Genomic DNA, 20817 nt, shown 5'->3' with positions numbered 1-20817 from the left:
CACTCCGCAAGCGTTTTTGCCAAATTTTCGACGCGCACTACGCGCAAAAGCATTTAGTTGTTATCAATTGGCACCCGCGCGTTCATCATAAATTTCAAACAGCTATAACTCAGCGAGATTATGTCCGTTCTAGCTCATATTTTCACACTAAATAGAAAATAATGTGATCTTATTGCTGACAAAATATGGATATAATTACTTTATTTGCCTTAGAGTAATAGACTGTCAAAGTTTAAAACGCGCATTGGTATAGCACGTGACTAATAAGGCCAAATTTATACTTCTTAACATATTATCGATCCTTAGACATCATACTATTGTGTCCAATTAGCGGTTAGGTCTCTAAACTCGTAGCAGAAAACACGTCTTTTTGCCCGTAAGAGCCTCTACTAATAGGGAGGCGTGCATAAAGTTTCTAAACTATCAAACTACTTAAAAAGTAGAGTATCAGAGTACGTGCAGACGTCCATAGGATTAGAAAAGCCTATGCTGCAATGTTATCTTCTAACCCAAAGTAAAAATATTAGGAGATATTTTGTTAATCGTTTCCATCCTGGAGACGTACTTCTGGTAATGAATGTTGCTTTGACTAGAATCAGCAACAAGTAGTCCTTGGGGCACGTCCGACTCTCCAACACTAAACCGAATTTGTAGGATTCAATTTGATTTATGGTCGTTCAACATTGTGCAGTATTTTAGTGAGAGTCTTAAAATGCCTTCTTTCATTGACATCTGTCGGCAGCCGAAAGTATAAATTAATACCTGAGGGATATTATGTTAAAACATTCTTGTTAAGCACACAGCCAAACGATTTTTAGACAGAAGCTTCTTTTTAAACGAAGTCTTCTAGTTGTCCCTGAGTGGTTGATGTCACGTCTTTCATGATCGTTTTGCATTGGTGTCTAAAGAGCTTGTCCCAAACTATTTTCAAATTATTAATGATGTCTTGCTGTATTCCTCATTTAGTCAAAAGTTTTACATTGCTGGAGCACTGTCTGCAGTAAGCAGTTGTTTATTGTTATGCAGTTCAGCAATACCCTGCCTACCTGCCTAGGTCGATCCAGATGAAATCTGAAACGAGTTTCGTGACAGCGCTTCTCTCCATTTATCTCTATCACTCATTAGCCAACGTAACTTATCAGGATCCAATCCAGTATCTTCTTGTAGGACGTCCGGAAAGGTCTTATGTGGTCGTCCTCTATACCGATGGCCATAGGATGGTTGCCAGAAAAGGATTTGCTGAGCAGGTTGGTCTTGCAGACGGTACACATGTCCTGCAAAACAAAGTTGTTCTGTCTTTATGGTACCTGTCACCGGTGGAATATTTCCGTATAGAACGGAGTTTGGTGTGTGAGATTTCCACGAAACACCAAAGACCATTCGTAGCATTCTTGTATAGACCCCGTCTAGTGCTCTAGTGTCAGCTTTCTTCAGAGTTTACTTATCTGCGCCATACAGAAGAACAGGTTCCACTGCGGTTCTAAAAATCTTGGTCTTGATCTTCCTAGACATGTCAGATTTCTAGAAAGCATCTAGACTCTGCAGGGCTTTCAAAGCAAGGCCTTTCCTAACATCAATGTCTCTGCTAGTTGCAATACAGGGACAACCAAATCACCTGACGGCCCCTAAAATGTCATTTTATCAGATTCTGGCTTCGAGACTACAAGCACCATAAAATGGAGGTACCAGCCTATTAAACATCATATTTAGCATCTAATGGTAATATTAGAAAGCTTTGGCAGCTCAAGGAATTAGTTTTATTTTATTAATTGCAATAAACATCCCCTAAAATGTCTAATTATCCCCACTAAAATGTCATTTTAACCTGATCAAATTACTCAGGCTTTTCCTAAGATGCAATGCATACTCACATTTCGTTAATAGTTGATGTTAATAATTAACAAGTGCCAAAACAAGAGCTATTATCGCACACTAAATTTAATTCTAATTCTAATTCTAACACCGATATCTGGATATTATCCGGTTGGAAGAGACAAGGACAAGTGAAACAAGGAAGTTAGGAGTAAGGGCAAATTTTCGGCGTCAACGCCATCTTCAGGCTCAAATTATTTGTTATATAGTAGTGTTGAAAGTTTTAATACTTTCAACACTACTATATAACAAATAATTTGAGCCTGAAGATGGCGTTGACGCCGAAAATTTGCCCTTACTCCTAACTTCCTTGTTTCACTTGTCCTTGTCTCTTCCAACCGGATAATATCCAGATATCAGTATTTCAATCATGAGACTAATAAACAGCGAACTACTCCGTTATTTGATAATTGTAACACCATGCGAACAAAATACAAATTTGACATTTAAGGGGAGAAAAAAATGACATTTTAGGGGGCATATCATAGGTTAACCATAAACTAGTAAGTACCAAAAACCGTAGTTTTTGACATTCAATTTTGCTAAAAGCAGTCAAATCTAGTCTATAAGAGAAGGTCAGATCGATTACTGGGTTGGCTTAGTTAACGAGCAGGTCACTAAAATTGCCAAAATGCAGGATGATGTTAAAAATCCCAAAAAATGCAATTAAAACATGCAATTTGCACAAGGTTAAAATCACATTGAATTCATTTCTTTTGTGCCAATCGTTAGTTTATAACTAGATAATCTAACTACAGGTGTAAATTTTGTTGACTGAGTTACTGTTTTGCCGTAAGTTCTGGGTAATGAAAAAAAGTCCCCAAAATGTACAGGGACAACCAAATCATAAAATTAAAAAAATCAAAATTTGGGCTAAATTAGATCCCCCTCCTGATCATGATGTGTATCTTTCTAAAAATTTAACAGTTATGATGTAAATCTCTACATTGCACAGTAAACATTTACTGATTAACTAGGTGGCCTAGTGGTTCAAATCCTGGTGTCACTTATTCTAGGGAGATAGTTAAGGATCCCCTGGAACTGTTTGAAATTACAAATTATCTGTGTAATGTGAATGTCTCCTCGATTGACTCAGCCAAATGTTTTGGAAACGTGATTTAGGGTTAAATAAAGAGGGGCTCTGATCAAGAATCTTCTTAGGATGCCCCTTCAGAACAGATACATTGTATTGTACTGCAAACACAATTGTGACACATTTTTCTGTCGATTAATAAAAAATATTAAACTGCAAACATAGTACAGTAAAACCCTGATTTAACGCAAACCTTGATTTACCAAGCTGCTGGCTGCAGGTGATTCCTTTCCCCCAAATTACAGGAGGGGGGGGGGGGGGGGGGTCAAAAATATGGTGTTCAATACATGAATTTAGTGCAATTTCTAAAAGTCCTAAACGTAACCATAAGCGAGCCCCCCCCCCTGGGTCCCGCAAACCCTCATTTACCAGGGATTTTACTTTCCCCAAAGTCGGCGGTTTAACTTTGCCATACTATTCATAAATGTCACTTGTATTATTTCAATTTGTACTAGAAAGTTCACCTTTTCCTTGTCCAGACGGCTGACTGTCTATAAGAATTAGAATACAGAAATACAAAATGTGTCTATAGTGTTTTGTAAATAAAACATTGTATATATAAAACATCTAGTATAATAACTTACGGGTAAACCGCCCCTAAAATGTCAGCCACCCCTAAAACGCCACTCTTGATTGATTGGATCCCATCTTCTTAGAAAGTATCTTACCTAATCATTTGTAACTCCTAAACATAAAAAAATATCATTCAGACCCTGCCACATCCTGAAATTGAATCTAAATGATGCCACAAGGGCATTTTTTTCACTTTGTACGAATTTTTTACTTTTGCAAAAAAGCGCGCAATTTTATAACTCTGGAATTCATTAATATTAACTCAGTTTTGGTCTAGGATAGCTATAGTGATATTTACATATTTTAGCAACTTTGTACATATGACTGGAGATATGGAAAGTTATACATTACTCAATATTACTACCCTCCCCTAAAAGGTCACCTGGCCGCCCCCTAAAATGTCATTTTATCAGATTCTGGCTTCGAGACTACAAGCACCATAAAATGGAGGTACCAGCCTATTAAACATCATATTTAGCATCTAATGGTAATATTAGAAAGCTTTGGCAGCTCAAGGAATTAGTTTTATTTTATTAATTGCAATAAACATCCCCTAAAATGTCTAATTATCCCCACTAAAATGTCATTTTAACCTGATCAAATTACTCAGGCTTTTCCTAAGATGCAATGCATACTCACATTTCGTTAATAGTTGATGTTAATAATTAACAAGTGCCAAAACAAGAGCTATTATCGCACACCAAATTTAATTCTAATTCTAATTCTAACACCATGCGAACAAAATACAAATTTGACATTTAAGGGGAGAAAAAAATGACATTTTAGGGGGCATATCATAGGTTAACCATAAACTAGTAAGTACCAAAAACCGTAGTTTTTGACATTCAATTTTGCTAAAAGCAGTCAAATCTAGTCTATAAGAGAAGGTCAGATCGATTACTGGGTTGGCTTAGTTAACGAGCAGGTCACTAAAATTGCCAAAATGCAGGATGATGTTAAAAATCCCAAAAAATGCAATTAAAACATGCAATTTGCACAAGGTTAAAATCACATTGAATTCATTTCTTTTGTGCCAATCGTTAGTTTATAACTAGATAATCTAACTACAGGTGTAAATTTTGTTGACTGAGTTACTGTTTTGCCGTAAGTTCTGGGTATTGAAAAAAAAAGTCCCCAAAATGTCGCAAAAAGTAAATTGACTAAATTCCACCATTTTTTTTCAACAGAGAGAGAAATTCTGGTCGACACCTCTCAGAAATAGGTTATATTTGTCCCAGAAGTGGTTAAAATTAATAATTGAGCAACATTCTGTCAAGTATATTATATATATATTCTGTCAAGTGCTACACAACCTGTTTTAGCTGACGTCTTAGGGGTGGTGCACGTGACATTTTAGGGGGTGATTACGGTTTTGAGGTACTTCCTTTAGTGAGTGAATGTTTTCAAGTAGCTTAATGTTTTAATAAGACAAAACAAATAGTACTAGTGACAAAATATAAATCAGGCCTCCTGTACATTTTGTAATTATCACACATATAGAGTTGACATTTTAGGGGTGGTGTTTTAAAAGTGACTCCATTTCAACGTCAAAAAAATTGTACCTGATTTTATTTTCAAATTTCCAAATCTTCCTGGCAGGCTAGAAAAAGGTTTAAATATTATTCCTAGACACTTCAGAACCCTGTAAATTTAGCCCTAACTCAGCAATCTGGGCCCAAAAAACAGGTGACGTTTTAGGGGCGGTTTACCCGTAACATTTAATATTCCAATCCCATTCTTAGGTGATGTTCATTTCTGAGAATAATACAATGAACACAATGAATAACTTACCATTTCTTGGCCTCAATCAACAAGAAAAGATAAAAGATGAACTTAGAGTTCCAAGCAAAGTCATTTGTCATCTAATAGGACCTGTAAGTTTCCATTTGCAAGTGTTGCTGACTGAATGATTCAATCTCATAATAACAAATTGAAGAAATTTAGTGCTTTGTGCTGTGCTAGATTTTATCTAATTTGGAACTTTTGTTTATCATAATCCATTTTACAGGGAGCAGAGACCTTGAGGCACATACAACAGCAAACAAATTGCACAGTACAGATACAACCGCCAGGGCCAGATCCGGCACTCGACCGACCTGTTACCTTATCAGGAACGCGGAACAGTATTGACATGTGCAAACAGCTCATCCAGAGGATCATTTCCGATAACCCAGTCAGCACACCTTCACCCCCTTCAGTTAACTTTCCTTCCCTCGACTTCACAGGTCAGTCAGCAATGAATTAAAGAGTGCAGGAATTCATTATTTTTATCCTTTAGTTCAAATTCCTCTCAATTTAAAAAAAAACTTAAGTTTACCTCTAGAAATAAACAAATGCAGTTCAATTCCTCACATATGCCTATAAATTATCTAAACTGAACCAGCAACAGACTACTCTCCAGGAAATGCGAATGATCTGGCCTCCCTTCAAACCCTCCTCCAGAAGACGTCCATCTCTCAGATCTCGATGGAATCAGAGGAGATAATGATACCTCAAAACAAGGTTGGTAATTTGGTCATAATTTAGGGTCTGAAATACAGGGGTTTGGTCTGCTCGTTTGAGGTTACTGTGTGTACATATTCTGTGTAGCCTAACCAGCAACCAACCCTTACATGGAAAATTAATTTTCTCTCTTCTCTACAACTTACATTTTACATCTAATCTGGAATAACCCTAATTGCTAGATTGTCCAATTACCACAAAGTTTGCTCCACCAATCAGAGGGTTAACTACTGATCACGTGCCCGCTGATTGAGACCATCATTACCATTAACCTCTCTAGGTGGGTCTGATAATTGGCAGAGGAGGAGAATCAATAAAAGATCTACAAAACAAAGCAGGATGCCGTATGCAGATGATTCAGGAAGGGATCTACGCTAATGCCCCTGAGAAGCCCCTGAAGATGATCGGATCTCCTCAGGCTATTCTTAAAGCTAAGGTTAATCATTTAGATCATCTGACTTATCTAATATGGTTAAGTCATAACTTATTATTCATATTTATATTGAATTAAATTTCAGATGGCATGCAATATTTATATTTGGTATCGAGTGGATAATTTCAAGCACTAGGTCACGACAACAGCTTAAAAAGTGACAATTTCCCTTGACAGGAACTGGTTTACGAGTTACTCAAACCCCCAGTGACAGAATTCGAAAAAGTGTCTAGAAATGAGGTTTTTTGACTTAAAAACGGCTAAATCTTTCTAGCAACATGTTGTACAAGCTGCTTTTTCACAGCTCCTTGTTTAGTTTTGATTAGCTTGGAAATATAAGTTTCATGACTTCGCAAATTTGGGAGTCAATAAGTGCAGGATCTACCGAAAATCTCAAAAAAGTGACCGGATATGAAATTTCGCGACTTTTTCAAAGGATTCACCAGAATAAAAAATATAAAAAAGGTTGCTCTGAAAATTACGAGCCTCCTGAAATTCTCACACTTCTGTCACTGGGCTGAAAAGCACGTGGTGAAGTGTAAAAGATAACCCTCCCCGCCTCAGGAACTAGTTAACGAGCTACTGAAGGACGATGTTATTGGTAGGATGAATGGCTCCGCGTACGTGTCTTTGTTGAACTCTCAGAACTATGAGGCTACACAGCACGTCCCTGTTCCTAAAGATCTCGTCGGGTAAGGACCTTATATTATCTATTCAGAATTAAAGAAAGTCTTTCATATTATAGAACCAGGGTGTGGACTGGCTACACATGGTTAAAGCACCTCCATCCTACATAGTACTCAATAAATGTAAAAGATTTATTACATAACTTTCTCTCTCTCTCTCTCTCCCTCCTCTCTACCTGTAAATTGTAATCTATCTGTTAGCTGTCACAGGTTGCAGAAGTTACTACTTTTTAAATAGACAATTTAACAGAAGTGTACTTATCTAACTATGACCTTTTTATTCAGAATTAAAACAAGTCTTTAATATTATAGAACCAGGGTGTGGACTGGCTACACATGGTTAAAGCACCTCCATCCCATTACATAGTACTCAATAAATGTAAAAGATTTATTACATAACTTTCTCTCTCTCTCTCTCTCTCCCTCCTCTCTACCTGTAAATTGTAATCTATCTGTTAGCTGTCACAGGTTGCAGAAGTTACTACTTTTTAAATAGACAATTTAACAGAAGTGTACTTATCTTTGTTAACCATGACCCTGCGCAGGATGGTGATAGGTAGAGACGGACAGACTATTCGTAAGATACAGAACGAGACAGGAGCTAAGGTGCAGTTCAATACCGTGGATCCTAATGTACCGGGCGAGAGATTCGTTCTGGTGCAGGGAACCCGCGAACAGGTATTTAGTTACAGTTTATAATTTAATATTATAATTTTAAAGTTGGTAAATTTTCGGACTACGTTAGTCAGCTATCTTAATTAAGATCATAATATATCTTAAAGATCTGGCTAACACTGTCTTCGAATTCCTGCTAGATATATATCTTAAAGTTGGCATCTGAGAAATGATTTTGTAAACTTAATGCCCTTCAGGTTGAGCGAGCAGTGTACCAGGTTAACCAGATCTGTGAGAAAGCTATCTCCAAAGAGAGCCGATTCGGACCGGGCACAATCATCACCGAGCTCAACATTCCCGCCAATAAATGTGGCCTCGTCATCGGAAAAGGTGGGCCCTTAGTTAGCTCTTGGGGTTATCTTTTAATTTGAAATTTACAGTGACGAGACTAGCATATTCCCGATTCCGAGACAAATTAAATCCCACCAGGTATATTACAGACTTTCGGTTTTGATTTAATTCTTTAATTGAAGTCAAAATGGCTGTGAGTTCTAAATGAAGTGTTGCTGAACACTTTACCATCAGACTGTAGCCGTCAAGTCAATACTTGCTCAGCATAGCTTTAAATGCAACTTGTAAATACATGACTTTCAGAAACTTTATATTGTGTGTGAATCTGAAATACTGCACAGAAAGCATCTCAGTAACTGTAAAACACTCTCTCTCTCTCTCTCTCTCTCTCTCTCTCTCTCTCTCTCTCTCTCTCTCTCTCTCTCTCTCTCTCTCTCTCTCTCCCTCCCTCCCTCCCTCCCTCCCTCCCTCTCTCTCTCTCTCTCTCCCTCCCTCCCTCCCTCCCTCCCTCCCTCCCCTCCCTCCCTCCCTCCCTCCCTCCCTCCCTCCCTCCCTCCCTCCCTCCCTCCCTCCCTCCCTCCCTCCTCTCTCTCTCTCTCTCTCTCTCTCTCTCTCTCTCTCTCTCTCTCTCTCTCTCTCTCTCTCTCTCTCTCTCTCTCTCTCTCTCTCTCCCTCCCTCCCTCCCTCCCTCCCTCCCTCCCTCCCTCCCTCCCTCCCTCCCTCCCTCCCTCCCTCCCTCCCTCCCTCCCTCCCTCCCTCCCTCCCTCCCTCCCTCCCTCCCTCCCTCCCTCCCTCCCTCCCTCCCTCCCTCCCTCCCTCCCTCCCTCCCTCCCTCCCTCCCTCCCTCCCTCCCTCCCTCCCTCCCTCTCTCTCTCTCTCTCTCTCTCCCTCCCTCCCTCCCTCCCTCCCTCTCTCTCTCTCTCTCTCTCTCTCTCTCTCTCTCTCTCTCTCTCTCTCTCTCTCTCTCTCTCTCTCTCTCAAAGAGAAAGTCTGGTAACTGTATTGTGGCCGTTACCCCGCACACTGTCCCGGGTCCCCTCGTTGTCACGACAACCCTCATTAGATCAACCCTCTGTACAACACGCTAATTAGGGTCTTGTAATGTGTAACGATTATTAGCCCCAACAGTGGTTTCCTGGGAAACTATATATTACATATTTTAACGGCCTGTCTCTTTTGCAAGACGCTTTAAAAACAGGATTATTTCAAAGCGGGATATTTTGCCGGTGAGGAACTATCATTAACTCAAAGCGAGAGAATGTCAGTTTTAATTAATATTCTTACAGTTACTCTAATATTTCCCTTACATTCCCGGCCCTGTATGACAATAAGAGACTGTTTAAACACTTATAAGTTTGTAATCTCATTTTCTTACGACTTTTAGACTAAGATTTGTTGTGGAATAGCAGTGAGACCACTGTAATAAATCTATTTCAAGAGCTCTTTAAATTTCGTACCATTAAACTCTCGAGCTTGGGATTAAAATCTACTTTTTCCTTCGGAAGTTAGGAAGTATTCAATTTAATGCACTCTAATGGAGCAAATGGAGCAGTCTTGTTAATAGTTGTCACCAGCCCACTCTCACAGTTTCTACTTACCTGAGGGAATTAATTGAAAGCCGCTGCATGAAGCCGAACATGGACCTACCATTAACTTACCAAGGTTAATTAAAGTAACATTTAAATAACTCCTGTACCATTTGTAACTAACTATTTTCAGGAGGAGAGACTATCAAGAGTTTTATAGAGCAGTCCGGAGCACACATAGAACTGAACAAGAACAATCCACCTGATGCAGTGTTGAAGGCATTCACTGTTAGGGGTACTCAACCTCAGATAGAACTCGCTCAACAGCTGATTTGTCAGCGTATCGGTATCAACAATGGTATGTTGGTTTTTACATATTTTTGCATATCTCTTTATATTACTTTACGTGGTATTGTTAACATTTTTACTTTTCAACAATCCTGTTGCTATGGTCGTGTTGCATGTTAGACCTTTACTCCGCAAGAATACAGTTAAAACGCATGATACAGTGAGAAAATGGCATGATTTGTCGTATTAAGAGTTCAGTGAGTGTAAGATATCATATTATCTTGTACATTAGTGAGTATTCATTGGGTAATGGTGTGATAGTGTGTTGATCTGTAGTTGGATCCCTGCCAGCAATACAGTGGTGAGGGTTCTTTAGTGCGATCACCGGCTTTCTTCATCGATAAATGTTGACCACTGGCTGCTTGAGTGCGACTGTTATTAAGTCTATTATTAAACAAACTGCTAGATTAGCAAGTTAATTAACTAACTAACTAACCAACTAACTAACTAACCAACTAATTAACTAACCAACTAATTAACTAACTACTTCGCAGTGTACATCTCTGCTAAATTAGCAAGTTAATTAACTAATTAACTAACCAACTAATTAATAACTACTTGGCAGTGTACATCTCTGGAGCCTCGTACGATATGAACGGACAGACGACCCAGGATTTCGAGACATTCCGAGCCCAGCAACTGAGAAACAACTCTCAGTTTAGCAGCGGCCAGTCCAGCAACAAGTCTAACTCATGTGAGGATTCATGTGAGAACTAATTAACTTATTAATTAAGTTAATTACTACTTTAGATTATTATTCTTTATTTAGTTTATCAAATTACAATAAAAGTATACAATAGAGTTGTTTTGATATTTCCAAATAAGGTCTTAATTTTATATCTTCCCACGGACTGTTTAAAAACTGACCTGTGATTTAACTTATACTTTAAGAGAAGATTTGTTCTAGGTAAAGAACCTAGTAAATAATAAGGATACCGGACAGAAGGCCAAAAAGTTAGTTAATATCGGGAGTGTATGGAGAAGTCATATAAATAAGCCGGTCACGTGTTAGGTCACGTGTTTACTTAGAGCGTTTAGAATTACATTGTCAAAATACGGACAAGCCTGTCCATATAACCTAACTGTAGGGCTTCAGTAAACCTCAATACCTGTGTCCTGTGTGATACCCACTCTTTATTAGCGGCCCCTCCCCTGACATTCCTACCTTTCAAATAACTTACCTGGTCCTGGTGTGGTCCTGGTGTGACCCTGGTGTGGTCCTGGTGTGGTCCTGGTGTGGTCCTGGTGTGGTCCTGGTGTGGTCCTGGTATGGTCCTGGTGTGGTCCTGGTGTGGTCCTGGTCTGGTCCTGGTCTGGTCCTGGTGTGGTCCTGGTGTGGTCCTGGTGTGGTCCTGGTGTGGTCCTGGTGTGGCCCTGGTGTGGCCCTGGTGTGGTCCTGGTGTGGTCCTGGTGTGGTCCTGGTGTGGTCCTGGTGTGGTCCTGGTGTGGTCCTGGTGTGGTCCTGGTGTGGTCCTGGTGTGGTCCTGGTGTGACCCTGGTGTGGCCCTGGTGTGGTCCTTGTGTGACCCTGGTGTGGCCCTGGTGTGACCCATTATCACGTCATATTTGGGAGTGAGATAACACTGTGTACAATTCAGTGTACCCATATTATAATGGATACCAGATTGAAAATTATACATGAATGAGTGGTTACAGTTTGGTTAACAAGTGATACTTTCCTTAGGTTCCTGCATATTATTCAAATATTATACAAATAGCCGTTATACAATATGTTTCAACATTTAAATGTGTCAGCACTTAACCTGTATTGATGAGTGTCCTCTTACAATGCTGGAATACAGAATTAAGGCCCTGGCAAGGGCGCAGTACGGAAATCAATAGTTGTGTCCAGGTGGTGTAATACTACTCCAGTAGTGTACTGGTTATGTGAACCTCAGCTCAATATAAAGTATATTAGATGTGAGTAATAATATTCCCACACAAACTGCCTTATCAGTTAAACGGTTTAAACTGATTGAAAATTGACATTATCAGTACATAAACTGAGCGACGCGAAATTCAATCTATTACGTTAATACATGTAATACAGCAGATTGTGAAATTTGCTCAGGGTGATATTTTATAGCAAACGACAGTTGAAAACTGTTCCTGGGATCTTATGTTGTCTCGTAAACAGAATACCACGTACACGTACACACGTCTGGAGCCACTAAGTCACGTACTCGTACACACGTCTGGAGTCACTAAGTCACGTACTCGTACACACGTCTGGAGTCACTAAGTCACGTACTCGTACACACGTCTGGAGTCACTAAGTCACGTACTCGTACACACGTCTGGAGTCACTAAGTCACGTACTCGTACACACGTCTGGAGTCACTAAGTCACGTACTCGTACACACGTCTGGAGTCACTAAGTCTCGTACGCGTACACACGTCTGGAGCCACTAAGTCTCGTACGCGTACACACGTCTGGAGCCACTAAGTCACGTACACGTACACACGTCTGGAGCCACTAAGTCACGTACACGTACACACGTCTGGAGTCACTAAGTCACGTACTCGTACACACGTCTGGAGTCACTAAGTCTCGTACGCGTACACACGTCTGGAGCCACTAAGTCACGTACGTACTACTTACTTGGCTCTGACAGACATCACAGCGACAAAATGCTCTGTAAATATTATGTCTCATTTATTACATTGCTTACTGACTGTTACTGAGAATACTGACTGTACTCCAGAACCACGTGATGCCCATATAAGGAGTACTGACTGTACTCCAGAACCACGTGATGCACATATAAGGAATACTGACTGTACTCCAGAACACGTTACTCCTCTGAGTTACAGTCTAGTGGGTGTCTACACGTCTTAACAGTGATTTAATGTTGTTGTGAGGTACATTAATACTATTAGTATTAGTATTATTAATAAAGCTTCACATCCAACTGAAAATATGTGTAGATGAGATTTTGCAGCGATGTTTCTTTGATCCAGCGAATGTAGACATTTCTTCCAACGGAGGTAGACATTAGTTACATGCAAAAATCAAATTGACATCCACATTCCACACTCTACAAGACACTATGTAGTTCCATATCGTTCCTTACAGCTCTAATAATTTGAACAGTTATAAGAGTTATGAGCCACAAGATTAAATGTTTGAAGTTTTAGTTCTGTACGGTATAGTAGGGTTTATAAGTGGAAGCAGTGATACAGGAGTTTAAAATGATAGTGATACCGGGTAAATGTGTAGTTTACATTAAAACTTCTGATATTTAATATTCAGTGGTAATTTGTCTTGCTCTCCTTTATTTGGGATCAGATTACAGGACTTCATTAAATCATCTTGTATTAGTAGCGGGCTTATCACCTGATCCATAAACCAAATTATCAGGATTATATAATTGTATTTTAATATTAACATAATATCTAATTTTAATGCATTATCTAATTATGAATGATTTTCTCGTTGACGTTCTGATTTATTTTGTCAAATCGTCCATAAATAATAAACATATCCCTGTATGACTGCTTTGTAAATGTAGCGATTTGAAGGATAGATAACAGAATACCACATCACTGTTAGATTAGGTTGGAACTATTAGTTTCAGACAGTAGTTCTACTGTCAGACGTAGAGAGGGGTCACCCAATATCCGACAATGTAACTAGTCCTTAGTCCTTTCCACGGTTAATAACAGTTACCTATTGGCAACCTTCCAAAATGGAGTGCTGTACTGTGTAGATTGTCTGTGTAAATAGTAAATGACCCATACTTTACGCTACACAGCTAAGGACCTCACTCAATGTGTAATGCGGTGTGTGTGTATGTGTGTATGTGTGTGTGTGTGTGTGTGTGTATTGTGTCCAATGTCCATGTTTTAAGGTCTATAATGTGGTATGGTATTGGAAATGAAAGATCTTTAGTCTCGGAATGAACAGTGAACACACGTACAAAACGTCACGTACATAATACCATGACAGTTTCTTATTTGGCAACTATGAAAATTAAACTGGTGAGATCGAAATTGATGAATCCTACACTTAACCCACTAAAGCGGGCCAGACTTATTGGCTATGCTGTTATGTTTCCAGGAGAGTAACTAGTCACTGTGACTAGTTACTGCCTCTCAATTAGTAACACAAGAAGTTAGTGCTCTCTCTCTCTCAAGCTTATGAACATTAACATGTGAGACTGTTATAAACCGTACAGAGACCTGGGAACGCTGAGCACTTAAAATGAATAGTCAAGTCTGAAACTGAATTTCAGTTGTTTAAGCAGACAACCTTCAGTAGTACGTTATGAAAAGCTTTTCTCCCGCTTTCTGCATGATAAGGATACATACTAAACGCAGAATAATAAGTACCACAACATCTCATTCCATCCCTGATATGAGGCCACATTCTCTGATCCAGGTACACATGGGCCTGTATAATGGTGAGTAGTTCTCTCTCCTCCATTAGCCACCTTGCCGGCCTGTGTACCTAGTATCATTACACCATCCTGACAGTGAGCCACTCCCGCCTGCCACTCTAACGTGCTTGTTAAGTGTCCTCCTCACTGTGAGATTGGAGCTAGTCTGGTTTTATCTTACACAGATCTGTGTTCTTACACTTTATTTCAATCAGTTCAAGTGAGTCTCAATATTAAACTTGTCTTATAAAAAGGTAAATTGTCAAGCTGCACGGATCCAATCTAGGGTCCTTAAATATTGAAGTTCGGTGAACCACAGTGCTCTAGAATGTACATTGTACAGCTGAGCAAAATACACCGCTGTAACACTCCTGTAACACTCCTATAACACTCCTGTAACACTCCTGTGACACTCCTGATCCTGTGAGGCCTGGCCTCTAGCTCTGATATGTCCGCACTTTCCGTCGGTGACGCAGTGCTAGTCTGGCTATTAACCAGTCAGTTTAGAAGGACCTAATCAGCTCCCCTTTGTAAGAACGTTTCTAACCGCCTCCCAATTGCAAGTATACAAGTTGCTTTCTTTATTCAACAACACTGCAGTACAGCCTTCAAGCTCGTCTCCTCACCAGGCCACAAGAGCTCATCCAGTCCTTGCTCCAGTGTGTGACATGGCAAGCAAATATTAATCTCAGCCACCTTACCACCATACTCTCCTTTTCTCTCCCGCTCTCTTTCTCTCTCTCTCTCTCTCTCTCGCATGCTTGGCATTCCCCGGCTGCATGCCAGTGACATGCTCCTTCATAATCTGTTGAGTGATCACTACATGTTAGAAATAGAGTGAGCACTGAGCTCTGCCAGCACTGGACAAGTTACATTCTAGTTACACTCTAGTTAAACTGGACATGTTACATTCTACTTACACTAGTTACACTGGACATGTTACACTAGTTACACTGGAAATGTTACATTCTACTTACACTAGTTACACTGGACATGTTACATTCTACTAACACTAGTTAAAGTGGACATGTTACACTAGTTACACTGGACATGTTACATTCTACTTACACTAGTTACACTGGACATGTTACACTGTAGTTACACTGGACATGTTACATTCTACTAACACTAGTTAAAGTGGACATGTTACACTGTAGTTACATTGACGTTTGGTTGGACCTTGAACCGGGCAGAAGAGAAGTAATACAGTTAGTTGTGGCTAATTGAGACTAATGATGATGTGTATATGACTATTCTGGGGAATGTAGTGTAGGCTACAGTGTAATGGAATGGGAACCTTTGTATAACTTCCGGATGTTTAAAATCTCAAATGTAAAGGATTCCCCCACAAATACTTGTACTCTAGTATTTAACTTTCGGATGTTTAAAATCTCAAATTTAAAGGATTTCCCCACAAATACTTGTACTCTAGTATTTAACTTTCGGATGTTTAAAATCTCAAATTTAAAGGATTCCCCCACAAATACTTGTACTCTAGTATTTAACTTTCGGATGTTTAAAATCTCAAATTTAAAGTATTCCCCCACAAATACGTCTTGTACTCTAGTATTTATCTTTCGGATGTTTAAAATCTCAAATTAAAAGGATTCCCCCACAAATACCTGTACTCTAGTTACTAGTACCTTATTCGTCCTGCTGTTATATAAAAGTATTTAGAGTATATTGCCGACATGGCGTTTAAAAACGATTCAACTATTTGCTAGAGTTAAACAGTTTGTATGTGGTGTGATAGATTCTAGTCACAAGATGTAATAAAACATGTGCTACCAGATAGTTATACCCTCCAATTACAACAACATCACGTGGAATTTAAATGAAATATAGCATTTAAATAAATTAATTACTACAGAGGTGTAGTCTAGTCGGACGGGTACCATGACCACCCGCTCTGAACACTTAATAACTGTCCCAAATTCGAAACTTTTAAAACGAAAGCACCTCAGACTGACAGGTTCATGGTTGGGTATAAGTTATAACCCTGCTTCATAGTTAAATTTAAAAAGGTTTAATTTATTTTGACGTATTTAATTTCAGCGACTGGAGAGTACCAGTTCTATCACCAGATAGCACAGTATTTACACCACGTGACACAAACCAACCAATCAGAGCACAGTATTTACACCACGTGACACAAGCCAACCAATCAGAGCACAGTATTTACACCACGTGACACAAACCAACCAATCAGAGCACAGTATTTACACCACGTGACACAAACCAACCAATCAGAGCACAGTATTTACACCACGTGACACAAACCAACCAATCAGAGCACAGTATTTACACCACGTGACACAAACCAACCAATCAGAGCACAGTATTTACACCACGTGACACAAACCAACCAATCAGAGCACAGTATTTACACCACGTGACACAAACCAACCAATCAGAGCACAGTATTTACACCACGTGACACAAACCAACCAATCAGAGCACAGTATTTACTCCACGTGACACAAACCAACCAATCAGAGCACAGTATTTACACCACGTGACACAAACCAACCAATCAGAGCACAGTATTTACACCACGTGACACAAACCAACCAATCAGAGCACAGTATTTACACCACGTGACAACTATTTAATTTCAGCGAGTGGAGAGTACCAGTTCTATCACCAGATAGCACAGTTAATGCAACAGCAGCAGCAGCAGATGCAGCATCAACAGGTCGATATGGTTTGTTACAATCTTATTTCACACTTTATTTAACTTACTTATTCATCACTTAATGTACAATGAAATAACCGAATAATTAATAAATGACTGAATAAAATAAACCAAGAAAAAAGTATCTTTGCACTGGATTTTACTCTGAAGACAGTTACAATATTACAGTATTAGCTACCTCAAGGTATCAGCAACTATTTAAAGTTATAGGCTTACTTTTCATCCCTCCATATACATAAGCATTCCGAACATAGTCCAATAAGAGTATTACTCGTAACGATAATACCTCTGAAATAGCTGGCACCTGATCATCTAAATGATAATTATAACAGCTGCTGCTTTCTCTCCTCTATTTGTTATCAGTCTTCTCTGCTTTGTGAGCAGCAATATAAGTTATAACTTACCCTTGCTCATTTTTAAAGGTGGTTCCATTTGTAATGTTAATATCAATAACTAACACCTTACTAACACCTTGATATTATCTTGAGATAAGAAATTGATTGTGGCCCACTATTTATTCAGGAAGGTGGTGGTAACCATGGTAACCTAACGCCTCCCTTCTCGCAGCAGGCGGCTCAGCAGGTCCAACAGCAACAAAACCCTCAGCCTACTGACCAACAGCTCTTCCAACTGTACACCACTATTGCTAGTGTCTACGGTAACGACGTGAGTATGCTGAATGTTATCTCTTATCGGGGTCCCTCGCACAATATTCTCCTTCTTCTCCTAATTGTTATCTTTTCTCTTCAATCTCTTAAAAATGTTAAAGTAAAATGTTTAAGTAAAATGTTTTAAAACTATGTGAGTGTATCTAAATACCACTTGTCCAGGCGGCACAGTTGTGGTGGCAGAGTTGCAAGCAGAGCCAGTCCTCCAACAACATGCAGCAGCAACAACAACAGCAGCAGCAGCAGCAAGGGATGTCCGGTAACATGCAGCAACAGAGCATGTCCGGCATGTCCGGCATGTCCGGCATGTCCAGTGGAGGTAGTGAGAGGATGGGAGGTGGACCCGGTATGTCTAGTTCGCTGGGCAACATGGGCGGTATGCAGTCCGCTTTCGGGAGTCTGGGGGCTGGATCTGGATCTAGTCTGAACAGTGAGTAGTATTTGGAAACTGACCAATCAGAGCACAGTATTTACACCACGTGACACAAACCAACCAATCAGAGAACAGTATTTACACCACGTGACACATTTGCTAGAATCCACACAAGTTGGCCACGTCACAATGTCATTACTCTCATACACAAAGTAGAAATTTTTATTTTGGAGAAGAGTTCGCATATAGCGCGGTAATTTGTAGATTTCATGTCTGAGTGAGAGACGTTTGCTTATTAGAGGTGATGAAAATAACAAATCACCGAGATTCACACCGAGATGATAGTCTAACTGTCTAACTTAGCACACTATTCCCAGGTGGCATGAACAACGGTATGAGCTCCAGTTCTATGGGTGGCATGTCCAGTGGAAGTGGTGTGAATGGAGGTGGGAACCTGGGAGGTCTCTCTAATATAACTAGCATGTCCAGCATGTCCAGCATGTCTGGCATGTCTGGTATGTCTGGTATGTCTGGTATGGGCGGCTCTGGGATGAACTCCGGCATGAACTCCGGAATCAGTTCTATGGGATCAATGAATCCCGGGATGGGCGCAGGCATGAACTCCGGTATGTCCGGTGGGATGAACTCCGGAATGTCTAGTGGCATGAACTCTGGTATGTCCGGTGGGATGAACTCTGGGATAAATTCTCTAAGTGGACTCTCCACATCGGGTCTGGTGAGCTCCAACTCTAGCTCTAGTCTGAACAACGTGGGACTGAATAACCCCGGCATGAACAACACATCCATGTCCGGTCTCTCCGGACTGAGTCTGCCAATGAGCAGTGGAAACAACAGCTCCGGACTGCAGACCTCCAACTCTCTCACCAACATGAATATTGCTTCCTCTCTTGCTAGGTTTGTGCGCGTCTCATTTCTCTGAAACTTCTTTTCATAGTTCGTTTTTGTTGTTTATTTTGTTGCTGAACTTTTTCTTTACATGTTTTTTTTCAGCATTTCGAAATTATTAGGTTGTTGAATGTTGCTCGGTAGAAAGTTCTTATCAGTACTCCTCTCAGCGGTAGTGTGTCCCCACTGAACATGGGTCAACAGTCCCCGCCCAGCCAGACCAACACTACCACTCCTAACTCATCCTAATTCCTGACGTCATCTTGAGAGTGAACTTGCTGGCTCCTTGCCAACCCGGCACATGGTACCTTCCTGGCTTCCGCCAAACTTTCTGAACGCTCGTTTGTAATAATAAATGATAAGATATTTTGCAAATTTGCATCTTTGTAATTGTTAGAAATATATAGAATAAAACGTATATTTTTTCTTGCCATAACATTTTGTTAGCTTATTATGATTAGTGATTTGTATCGTGTGACGAGATATTTCTTATCTTTTTTTCTAAGTCATTTATGTTATGTTGAATATACAGGGTGGGCCAAAATTAACTTGTGATGCAGATTAACGGTCTGAAAACAGAATATTTGATAACTTCCCTTCTTGTTTCTCGGCCTCTTGATCACAGGTTAATTGTGGTTCGCCCTTATTAATATATATATCTTTCAAACAACTGGTGTCTAGCAATATGTATGCGTGTTTTTAGAAAGTCAGACCTTGTTGCCCAATGCAGTATTAGTGATTATTGAAGATATGGGCTTAAAATTAGCAAAAACAAGAACTACGAGGAGAATTAGAAATACGCTAAAATGTCTCTTTTGTAACAAAATTGCTAGTTGTATTAAACGTTGTTTTGGGTTGATCTATTAAAGTTGATTACGTTGATCTCTTTTAGTTTCGTTGGTAGTCCAGTCACGTGGTATTGTGATGACGTCACGTGGTGTTGTGATGACGTCACGTGGTATTGAGTCAACTATCCCCTCTGGAGATAATGGATCTCATTTTTGTAACTTTCATCGTACACATGTCTGCTAGACTCGACTATCAACGCACCATTGCAGTGTAATGTTAGCCTAAAATCTTGCTATAGAAAAGATAATTGTCTCTTAAAATGTGATATAATATAAGATGGTAGATAAGAACACGCGGTAGTTTATAGCATGTGTTGTAAATGCATGTGGTATTGTGATGACGTCACGTGACGTGGTGTTGTGATGACGTCACGTGGTATTGTTATGTTTTGATAGTCATACTCTGATTAGTAACTTACAAACCTTTATATTGGTCATCAGGTCTACCAGTTCACAGAGAGCAATGCTGGTTCTGCGGGAGGTTGCTCGCTCTTCAAATTAACATTCGGTATGAAATACAGCTCTGACTTAGTCTCTGACTTAGTCTCTGACTTAGTCTCTGACTTAGTCTCTGACTTAGTCTCTGACTTAGTCTCTGACTTAGTCTCTGACTTAGTCTCTGACTTAGTCTCTGACTTAGTCTCTGACTTAGTCTCTGACTTAGTCTCTGACTTAGTCTCTGACTTAGTCTCTGACTTAGTCTCTGACTCAGTCTCTGACTCAGTCTCTGACTCAGTCTCTGACTTAGTCTCTGACTTAGTCTCTGACTTAGTCTCTGACTTAGTCTCTGACTTAGTCTCTGACTTAGTCTCTGACTTAGTCTCTGACTTAGTCTCTGACTAAGTCTCTGACTCAGTCTCTGACTTAGTCTCTGACTTAGTCTCTGACTTAGTCTCTGACTTAGTCTCTGACTTAGTCTCTGACTTAGTCTCTGACTTAGTCTCTGACT

At 39.8% G+C, this 20817-nt stretch overlaps 2 protein-coding genes across 15 annotated transcripts in view; both read left to right on the top strand.

Moving 5' to 3' along the window:
• The first annotated feature begins 2102 nt into the window (after positions 1–2102).
• Positions 2103–20151, top strand: LOC134822095 (far upstream element-binding protein 3-like). Of its 14 annotated transcripts, none has more exons than XM_063832984.1 (16): positions 2103–2134; positions 5281–5412; positions 5547–5763; positions 5940–6040; positions 6321–6476; positions 6651–6713; positions 7038–7165; positions 7705–7837; positions 8032–8164; positions 9845–10009; positions 10565–10693; positions 16997–17082; positions 17641–17739; positions 17904–18171; positions 18492–19029; positions 19191–20151. In XM_063832984.1, exons 2-16 carry the CDS (start codon positions 5284–5286, stop codon positions 19267–19269), a joined length of 2424 nt encoding a protein of 807 aa, XP_063689054.1. In that variant the 5' UTR covers positions 2103–2134; positions 5281–5283; the 3' UTR covers positions 19270–20151. The 14 variants fall into 14 exon arrangements, with proteins under 14 accessions (XP_063689054.1, XP_063689052.1, XP_063689047.1 ...); XM_063832982.1 differs by having other exon boundaries at positions 10565–10705; positions 19191–19927; XM_063832977.1 differs by having other exon boundaries at positions 10565–10705; positions 17596–17739; positions 19191–19364.
• LOC134822096 (F-actin-monooxygenase mical2b-like) overlaps positions 2107–20817 on the top strand; it is a 176776-nt gene continuing 158065 nt past the window's right edge. Inside the window, exon 1 of the mRNA XM_063832991.1 lies at positions 2107–2135. The gene's annotated coding sequence lies outside the window, so the exon portion shown is untranslated. The remainder of the gene's footprint in view (positions 2136–20817) is intronic.

This window comes from Bolinopsis microptera, chromosome 10, assembly GCF_026151205.1.
Source record: "Bolinopsis microptera isolate Bmic1 chromosome 10, MBARI_Bmic_1.0, whole genome shotgun sequence".
In the NCBI taxonomy this organism is placed as follows: Eukaryota; Metazoa; Ctenophora; class Tentaculata; order Lobata; family Bolinopsidae; genus Bolinopsis; species Bolinopsis microptera.
The sequence above is the reverse complement of the archived record's forward strand: the minus strand, read 5'-3'. Positions and strand labels throughout refer to the sequence as shown.